The 10,064-nt window shown below is 30.0% G+C and overlaps 1 protein-coding gene across 1 annotated transcript; it reads left to right on the top strand.

The window, feature by feature from the left end:
- Positions 1–1,365: 1,365 nt before the first annotated feature.
- On the top strand, positions 1,366–7,020 carry LOC132715786 (baculoviral IAP repeat-containing protein 3-like). The gene is made up of 3 exons (XM_060698853.1): positions 1,366–1,782; positions 6,327–6,451; positions 6,819–7,020. The coding sequence occupies exons 1-3, from the start codon at positions 1,368–1,370 to the stop codon at positions 6,972–6,974; spliced, it is 696 nt and encodes a 231-aa protein (XP_060554836.1). The 5' UTR covers positions 1,366–1,367; the 3' UTR covers positions 6,975–7,020.
- The last annotated feature ends 3,044 nt before the right edge of the window (positions 7,021–10,064 follow it).

Raw genomic sequence — 10,064 nt, 5'->3', positions numbered from 1 at the left:
TTATTATTATTATTATTATTATTATTATGGTGGAGTTTATTTTGTATGCAAAGACAATGTGCGTTAACATGGAAAATAACCTATCATGCGCACTGCTTACTATAGCAGTTTGAGCTCACTTTCTTAAAAGCTGAAGCGCATAAATTGCGTTTAAAATAATAAATTGTGATTAGCTTAATTTTTAAAAATCATTTTTTTTTAAAACATGTTTTAGTATTGTGAATTGTTGTATTTATAGAACTGGCCTTCATACCCTTACCTGCAAAAATTGTGCTGCTTATGGCTTGAAATGGAAGTGACTTATCAATAATGTAATAATGGAGAACATAATATCTCCTGCTTATGGCTTGACATAGAAGTGACTTATCAATAATGTAATAATGTATTTTTACAAACTACTCAAAACTCTTTGTCATACATGTACTTGCCCTTAATATGACTGTATAATATGAAATTTGACATAGCTATGACTGTTATAACATTTAATGCTAAATAAAATTATATTACGTTCTCCATTATTACATTAGAGATAGGGCACAAAATGGGCTACATGTAGTATTGAATTCAGTGGTTGAAATAAACAATATGATCTCCTTTTTTGTTTATTAAGCTGGTAATAATTGTATTCTTCTATTATGATATTAGTTGGAGTTTTTACTTTTCAATTGACCGTTTATAAAATTTGCTGATTTCATTCCATTAGGGGCGCCAAAAATCAGTATAAACACTCCATAATGACTCATACAAACACTCATACACTGTTATATATATACAGTTTTTTTCATTAAATTATATAGGGAAAAAAAACTCGACTGTTATATAGCGGTTGAGTTTTTTCGCGCCTTGTATATATCAATGTAGTTTTTTCACAGAGGCTCCAATGGGCAGAATTTCGCGTATATATATATCCTCTGTGAAAAAAACTACATTGATATATACAGTCGAGTTTTTTTTTCATTTATAATTTAATGAAAAAACTGTATATATCAGTACAGTTTTCAAATGCTCATTGAAGTGTACTGAGTATAATGGGTAAGTTAGAACAAAGGAAAGTTCCAAACCATGCGATAAATCACAAAACACGAATATCGACTACATGACAATATGACTCATTAGAGGAATTCCCGTTTGCTGTGTTATATAGTGAGTGCTAGACATAGTTTTTAAAAATATTGAAGGCTGAATATTGAGAAGGTATATTGATGAATAATTTAATGTGTCGGATTATTTCAGAATGAAGTAAAATCGGAAGAGTGTTTATTTTTCAAATATGTGACTTTTTAATACCGAATATATATCATTTATCTAGTCTAAAGTATTATAGTTGAATTATAAATATAAATATATATATATATATTTAGGTAAAGATGGAAAGCAGAACAACAAGAACATGTGTTTACGGTAAAGAAACACAGAGTGGTGCGTGTGGAGGACCAGAAGACGGATATTCAAACAGCGAAGAAGCAGAACAATCACAAGAACAAAGAAATGGTCAAGAACTGTCTCTTGATGCAGGACAAACTACTACAGAACATTTAAGCTCGTTGAACATTAATTTTCAAGAAACTGGGCAACAATTAGTAATTGACAATGGTTATCGAGATCAAAATTCTTGGAACATTCCAACAGACAACATTCAATATTTCCCGGGAATAATAAATGAACGACCAAAGCACCCACATTACGCGATAAAAAGTGTTAGAATATCATCATTTGTGTTTTGGCGAAGTACAAACGTAATGAAACCCGAGGATTTAACAGAGGCTGGCTTTTTCTTTGGTGGTATGTACAAAGTATTTCTTTTGTTTTATTTCATTTTCATACAATTCCATCTTTTTTTCTATCGACAAACCAAATGTTAAAACGAAATTTAGTACGATTTTATATTTCATTAAATAAATTAAAGCATCGTCGTAAAAATCAACTAACTACAAATCAAATATTTACTTATTACTTAATCATGTAATGTGAAATGAAAACATCCGGAAATACTTGAATGACTTGTTTGGCATTTTATATGGACATTTTTGTAGCTATTGTTAAAAATTTTGTAATGTAATTAAACTGATTAATGTCATGTTTTCATTTTTCTTTTCAGTAGGTAATTTTGAATTGAAAGATTTTTAAGAAAACTAGAGCAACCGGTGTATATAATAAATATTTGGAAATGTTCACCAGTTATCATTCGTTTAAGGCATATGAATACAAAAAATAGATTGCAATAATTAATGCATTCTATAAAATGATTCTGAGTTGCTGCACTTACAGTATGCCATCTAAATAACTTAAATAACAAGCAATTATCATAGTATTGCAAGCAATCCATAAGTCCCCTACCGGTTAGAACCCCAGCAACATTCTGAAGGGCCATTGGCCATTCACTTATGTTTCTATTTTAAGTAAATTTGTTGAAAAATTTCTTTAAAAGTGATCTAGGGAAACAAATTTTATGTACAGACAGACAGACAGACGGACTGAAGGACACTCTAAATATATTTTTTAAATATCCCTGTTATCAAAATATAGCATTTAAAAAAAAAAGAGATAACTCTTGAAATAAAGATGTAAGACGTCATACATAATGTGAGTGTAACAAAGAACAATTAGTAATGAAGGTATAAATAATCAATGTTTATTTTGAATTTAAAGTAAAAGAAAGTTAAAAGAAGGAATAAGAAAAATTAAATGTTTAAGGAGGAGATAATTCTGGAAATATGGATGCTAGATTTATAAACCTTGTCATATTATTATAATGTGGGAGTTTGAAGAAAATCCTGTAATGATTGAAGAATTTGGAGTAAAGTATCAATTTCTCGAATAAAGTTCAAAAGGGGCATAATTCTGGAAAAAGTCTTGCTAGAGTATTGAAATTTCTCACAAATGTTGAATGATAATAAGAAACATATATATAAAGTTTGAAGTAGATACATTCAGAACAAAAGAAGTTATTAAAAAAAAAAAAATTTTTTTTTCATGAAAATTTCAAAGGGGGTAATTCTGATAAATTTTGTGCTAGAGTTGTATACCTTGTCACATATGATGTGATTGATGACTAGCAACTTATATCTAAAGTTTGAAGAAAATACCTTAAGGAATAAAGACCTTAAAATGAAAAAACTTAAAAACTAGAATCAGAAATCTTGAAATTCAGTCTATTTGTTGCCATAGCAACCAGAATTTTCAACAAAGGAAGATAAGAAAAGGGTGTGCATAATTTCCAGACTGCCATCTATCTATATGTCAAGTTTCATAAAAGGATTTTCAGTACTTCTTGCGTTATCACTGGATCCAGGGTATGTGTAAAATTTGCCATATTTTCAGTCTATTTGTTGCCATAGCAACCAGAGTTTTCAGCATAGGAAAAAAAAAGACATGCATAATTTCCATACTGCCATCTATCTATATATCAAGTTTCATAAAAATATTTTAAGTACTTTTTGCGTTAACACGGGATACAGGTTATGTGTAAAATTTGCCATATTTTCAGTCTATTTGTTGCCATAGCAACCAAAATTTTCAACATAGGAAGAAAAGAAAAAGACGTGCATAATCTCCATACTGCCATCTATCCATATATCATGTTTCATAAAACTATTTTCAGTACTTTTTGCGTTATCGTGGGATCCAGTTCTGTGGACGGACGGACTGACGGACAGACGGACGGAGGGTAAATCTTAAGTCCCCTACTGTTAACCGGTAGGGGACTTATAACAGAATTCGTGTTATTTATCGGTATTTAATAGGTCATTAATACAAAAAAATTATCATTTAGACCCATGCATACATTTATTCATAAATTTAAAAAAAAACACGTTGATTTGTGTGTGAACTAGTTGCTTTAAGGTCTCTGTTTGTTAAACATAGCTTTAAATGAAAGGCTATGATTCACTTATCGACTATATCATGTATATGCTAAAACTAGAAATTTGATTATTTGTTTTGGGTTTTACTAGGACATCATTGATGTTTTTTTGTTTTTGTTTTGGGTTTTACGTCACATCGACACAGTATAGGTCATATCGCGACGTTCCAGCTTTACTGATGGAGGAAGACCTCAGGTGCCCTTCCGTGCATTATTTTAGGCACGAACGGGCACCTGAATGGAACCACCGACGTTCCGTAAGCTAGCTGAATAGCTTCCTCACATGAAAGAATCCAAAGTCCCTGTCGGGATTCGAACCCACAGCGGTGAAGGATAGTGATTTGAAGTCAACGACCTTAACCACTTGGCCACTGACGCCCCAAAACTAGAAATAAAACGAATGATAATTTCTATTGTAGTACAGTAACAAAACATCAATGCTGTGCTAGCAAATGGTATCCTAATATTTCTAACTTACCAGATATCAAAATCCTTAAATGTTACTAAAAATAGCGGTGTTGGAAAATCTTATCTCACATGGGGTTATCTCACACTCAACGTACAGCACTTCTAAATAATACGCGATTCACTCCTATTTTAACGAAAATGAAACGTCAAAAGGTCAAAATGTATTAAAAAATTGTGAGCTAATCTATTAAATTGTCTACGGAATCAAAATAGATTGATATTAACTTTCACACTGCAATGAGTCCTACTCTACCTAGATCCCCCTTTTAAATAACGATCTGTTACTAAAAATAGCACACTTTAAAATATCGAAACATTCTTCGTAAAATCGGATATTATAACACTTTGCCTGAAAAACATTCATGTTTTTTGTTATGATAACGGTGCTTCTAGATGACGAATCTCATTTTGATATATTTTAATTGAATATTCGGCCAAAATAACCATAAAAGTAAAAAAATCTTTGCAAACGGTAAACGCTTTTGTGTCAACCATTGAGGTATTATGGACTGAATTCCTTATAAACACTTAAACTATGGCACTTTCCGTTTTTAATATTGATGTGTTTTATCATGATAACCTTGCGTTTTGATGAGGGATCTTATATGAATTTATTTTCATTAAATTTTTCACACATAAACTTGGTCAGTAGAATTTTTTGCGGACGTACATAATGCTTTTTAATCATAGAAGCCCCGCCCCCTTTTCAAAACTAGGTACGTTGTAATGCAGGTAGCAAGTAGATTCACTGATATTTGTGTATCCAGGTGAGTGAGAAAAATAATCAACCATTGGGTTGGATAGAGGATAGGGAAATCACAACCCTCGGGCAATCGGTTCCATCGGGAACTCGCCAAGGCTCGTTCCCGATGGAACCGATCACCCCCGAGGATTGGATTTCCCTATCCTCTATCAAACCCAATGATAGATTCTATTAGTCACTGGAAGTTCTTTAATTGATCAACTCTTAATTAATGATATCTTTTGTAAAGGAATCTTTTGTAATTGTAAAGAAATTAAAATTGAATTGTCGATAGTTGTATATTTTACAACTGTCATGTCTCCAGAGTTTGAAATGTAAAAAAACTTTTAAAAACGGGTTTTAATTTGAATGTTTTTCTATATCTGCCAAAAAAAAAAAACAAGCTTTTTGAGAGTTTTAACAAAAAAACAACAAACAAACGCAAAAACAAAAATAAGCATGTTTAACAAATTAATAATAATAATATTAATAATAATAATAATAATAATAATAATAATAATAATAATAATAATAAAAATAAATAATCATAATACCCCCCCCCCCAAAAAAAAGAACAAAAAAAAAACCAAAAAAACAACAACAACAACAAAACAACAACAAAAAACAAACAATATCATGATAGCCTGCTGTGTTGAAAAATAAGAAAAAACGCTATTACATTTACATATAAAACGTTTCATTTAAGACTCATTCATAAGCGAACTTTTGATGATATAATTTGTCTTTGAATCTGGAGGCAAACATTTGTAACCTTACAAGATATCATCGAGTAGGAAGTGTGTGTGTTTCTTTCAAGAGATTATTGTGCTTTAAACAGTTAGAACTATCCTGATTCATTTATTTAAATGATACCTCATAAGTCCAGTTTATAAATTTGTACAAACTTTAGTTTTAGTATTATATCTGACTTATATATTATATTTGACATTTTACAATTTTTTGCTTAACGATAACATTACTTCAAAATATTGAGTCTGATAAATTACACTTAAATATAACAAAGCGTGATCACTAGTTATTTTGAATTCATGAACTAAAACGCTGATTGTCTTATATTTTTGTATTGTAAATATACAAACTGGGAACTAGGAATTTTGAAACCGAAGAAGTGGTAAACAATGTACTATATGTTCGAATTTTTTTGTATACTTCATTATTCTAAGGTAAAGTTCTATGATAAAAATTATTAAAACTTTATTCATGCATTTCATAAATATGTTGTATTGTCTGCAGGGATAGACGACTTAGTTTTTTGTTTTTTCTGCGGGGTTGGAGTGAAAAATTGGGAGTATAGGGACAGTCCCTGGATCAAGCATGCCAGGTGGTTCCCTAAATGCGCATATCTAAAACAATGCAAGGTAGAGAACTTCGTTAAATTATGTCAGATGTCGAACTTTGTAAGAATGCAAGAACAGTTTTATTTTATTTTTATTTATAAGTAAAACCTAAATGCATGACCTGCATATTGTTTTATAAGTTAAAATTGTTGTATTCAAGAAATTGTGTGTATAACATACACATGTCTTCTGTTTATAAAGTTCTTTAATTTATGTTTATACTCGTATATGAGGTTAAGATGCCCCGTATATATCGCCAAAGTATTTTTTAGTTTGGATAAACCCATAATCATATTTGCTATGTATAAATATCTTCTTAGATTTCCTAAGATGCATACTTTTCCATATATCTGTCACAATTTCATTTTCTTTTGTTATTATTTTCTAGCTACTGATAGATCTAGACTTCCAGCAAACCATTCTAGATGTAAACAGTATTGCAGCCAAACTTGTTCTAGACATGGGATACACCCAACCACAGGTTGAAGACGCTATTAAACAAACACGACAAAGAATAGGTATATTTTATTTCTTATGTTCATAAATATTTAATTTCTTTCTTGTAGGTATACGTATAAGGAAATCAAAAAGAAGAACATTTACTTTATGTAATCTATCTGTCTAAATACCATTGTGACTTAACATATATACTGTATAACTGTGTGAACGAATAATATCTTACCAATTGCAACTACACATAGGTACTTTAAATATTTGATGTAAATAAAATAAGAATGCCTGTAAAGCAAATATAATCGCATACATATCATATAAAATTTAATTTTATTTTTTGTATTAGATTTATATTGAATCATTATGGTACAACATAAATTTGAATTTGATGCATTCAAATCCATAAAATAAATATCATACTTTTAAAAAAATATCTATACCCAAAGGTTTTTCTAGTCTGGTATCAACATTTTTCCGTATTTTTCATGCAGCCATAGAAAGGTAAATAATAAAAAAAAATGCTGCCTCAAAAAAACTTCCCTTGGCACTTCATAATTTTTTAAACACAAGTCTTAATCAAGTTTACTCAGTTCATTATGTTCATTACACCTGTGACCTCAATTTATTAATACATATCGATTGCATCATGCTTACCAAATTTGGCAGAACTACTCCAGACGCTACGTCACTTGATACCTGTATATATGTAATCCGTGTAATTGAAGCAGAGGTGTGTAGAGTTTGTTCGAAGAGTACTGACTACTGGATTATAATTGGACTTAATTATTTTGTCTCTCTGGGTGTTAAAACAGATATTATTTATCTATTTAATTTGAGTGCTAATTTTTTGCACTTTCAAGGCATATGTAACGCAGTAGTTAAATATCTTAAAAGTGCTGGTTATTCTATTAGTAGTTTACAATATGTTTCAAGACCTTATATTCCACCAATGCTCTCTCAGATATTAAAAAATGAAAAGGGTTCACAACCTATGCATAATATATTAAAATCAAATAACAGTACAGCTGTTTGTAAACTTAAATGGGAACAAAAACTTAATACTAATTTTGAAGATAAAGAATGGAATACATTTTTTTCACTTACAATTTACAATGGTTTCAATACAGAATTGTACACAGAATACTTGGCACAAACGAACTTTTGTATAAGATACAATACAAAGATAATCCAAACTGCAGTTTTTGCAACAAATTTTCTGAAAGCTTGGAACACCTTTTTTGGGACTGTGAAGTTGTTTTTGATATGATTCATGGTCTTTTTGAAAATACTCATTTACATTTGACAAGAATAAAATTTCTTTTAGGAATACAAAATGTGGATAATGAAACTAATCTTTTGCTTTTATTTGTCAAGAAGTATATATATTTTTGTAAAATGAATTTTAAAAGACCGACTATAGAGGCTGCTAAGCATTATATTAAGTACCAATACCAAATCGAGAGAGAAACACAAAAAATATTAACAAAGTAGATATTTTTGACAAACAGTGGGACAGTTTGAAATATATTTTCATTTCTTCATACCAAGATTAGTATGTGAGTGTGGACATTGTGTTATTGATTATGTGTTATTATTATTTTAAACACAATATGACTAGAAACAGTTTTTATTCATTAGACTACAGGCTACAAAACTATATATTGAAAAGTTAAGTGAGATTATAAATTAATCACAGGCTTCTATTTTTTTAATGTACCTTGTGTGTTTGTTTTGTTTGTTTATATATATGTATGTCTTTGTATGTATGTATGTTTGTATGTATGTATTTATCTGTGTTCAAAATAAACGGGGTTACCATTTAAGGGCCTCAAAAAAAAAAAAAAAAAAGATATTATTTATCTGATTAACGGACAATTAAAAGGTGTGAAAGTCGTTTATATCAGACAAAACAATGCATTGGGGTTAAACAATTAGGGTCGCTTGTCACATATGACAGGGAGTCGTATAATTCAGACCATTTATGTAGATAAATTGTTTGGGAGGACTTAAACAAGGTCGGATAAGATAAGAAGTCGTTGAAAAATGCAGTCTCGACTGTACGGGCCCGTGTGTATGTATGTTTTTTTTCCTTAATTGTTTGAAATCCACTTGGTCCCAAAATATACTCTCTGTCAGGAATGTTTTGAAACTAAGATTAACGACACCCTTGTTTTACAAAGAAATATTGAAATTTCATGAAATCGGACCATTTATAACGAGCAAATATATTATGTTGAAATTTCAAAATATATAAAGAAATTCATACATGATGAATATGTCTTGTGCTTTTTATGGAAACGGACTGTTATGTTATCAGGCATGACGTAGAAATGTACAGATCTTGATATGACAAATGAATTGATAGTCATTTGTGCATACTAGTAATTCTATAGTGTAATGATATCGTATTGATTGTCATAGACATTTAGTCTCAAAATTAAAACGAAGAGTAGAAGACTTATATTTATGAAGGTTGGAATTCCATCCTCAGGTCCATCAGAAGAACTTAAAGCCCAGAAATTATTGGAATATCTACTTTACAACAGTTATGCACCTGCTAGTGTTCCAACATTTACCTCATCAACATCACAACAGCAGCAGAGTAATACATCTGGTGCTACAAATGGTAAAAAATCACCAAGATCTGACAGTCATGTTGCAAGCGGAAGACAATTATCCCCTAAAGAAGGTATTGCCTCTTTCTTTTTTATTATCAGAACCTTAAAGATCCCGTTACACACATTTTATGGTTTTATTTATCATAAATTTGATGCTCAAACTAAGATTTATCAATTTTGTAAGTTCCAATGAGCAATATTTATATAGATATTACAAAAATTAACATTTCATGTAAAGAAAGGGAGGTAATAAAAAATCATTTTATTTAAAGTCTAAGTCAATTTTTTCAATAAGAAATGAATGCATATATTTTATAATGATTACATATGATGTACAAATATTTGCTGTACGTTTTTTATACAGAACAGAACAGAACAAATATTTTATTTGACTTAAGCATTACAAACCCATCGTCGTTAACAATGAAAACAGAACATATATATATTGGTATGACATGGCAGACTTTACATATAATACATGAATTATTATTTCCGTAACACATATATCGTGAGAATGTAACAAAGGCAGAAATAAATTTATATATACACAAAATTTACATGGA

This window comes from Ruditapes philippinarum, unplaced genomic scaffold, assembly GCF_026571515.1.
Source record: "Ruditapes philippinarum isolate M1 unplaced genomic scaffold, ASM2657151v2 ctg2299_1_1_1_1, whole genome shotgun sequence".
Taxonomy (NCBI): Eukaryota; Metazoa; Mollusca; class Bivalvia; order Venerida; family Veneridae; genus Ruditapes; species Ruditapes philippinarum.
Note: the sequence above shows the minus strand (reverse complement) of the source record. Positions and strands in the feature narration are given on the sequence as shown.

Excerpts from the sequence above, each read along its gene's own strand:
- LOC132715786 (XM_060698853.1), top strand. The coding sequence starts at position 1,368 with ATGGAAAGCAGAACAACAAGAACATGTGTTTACGGTAAAGAAACACAG. Across the intron at positions 1,783-6,326 it reads GGCTGGCTTTTTCTTTGGTG|GGATAGACGACTTAGTTTTT; the intron begins GTATGTACAAAG and ends TATTGTCTGCAG. Across the intron at positions 6,452-6,818 it reads CATATCTAAAACAATGCAAG|CTACTGATAGATCTAGACTT; the intron begins GTAGAGAACTTC and ends ATTATTTTCTAG.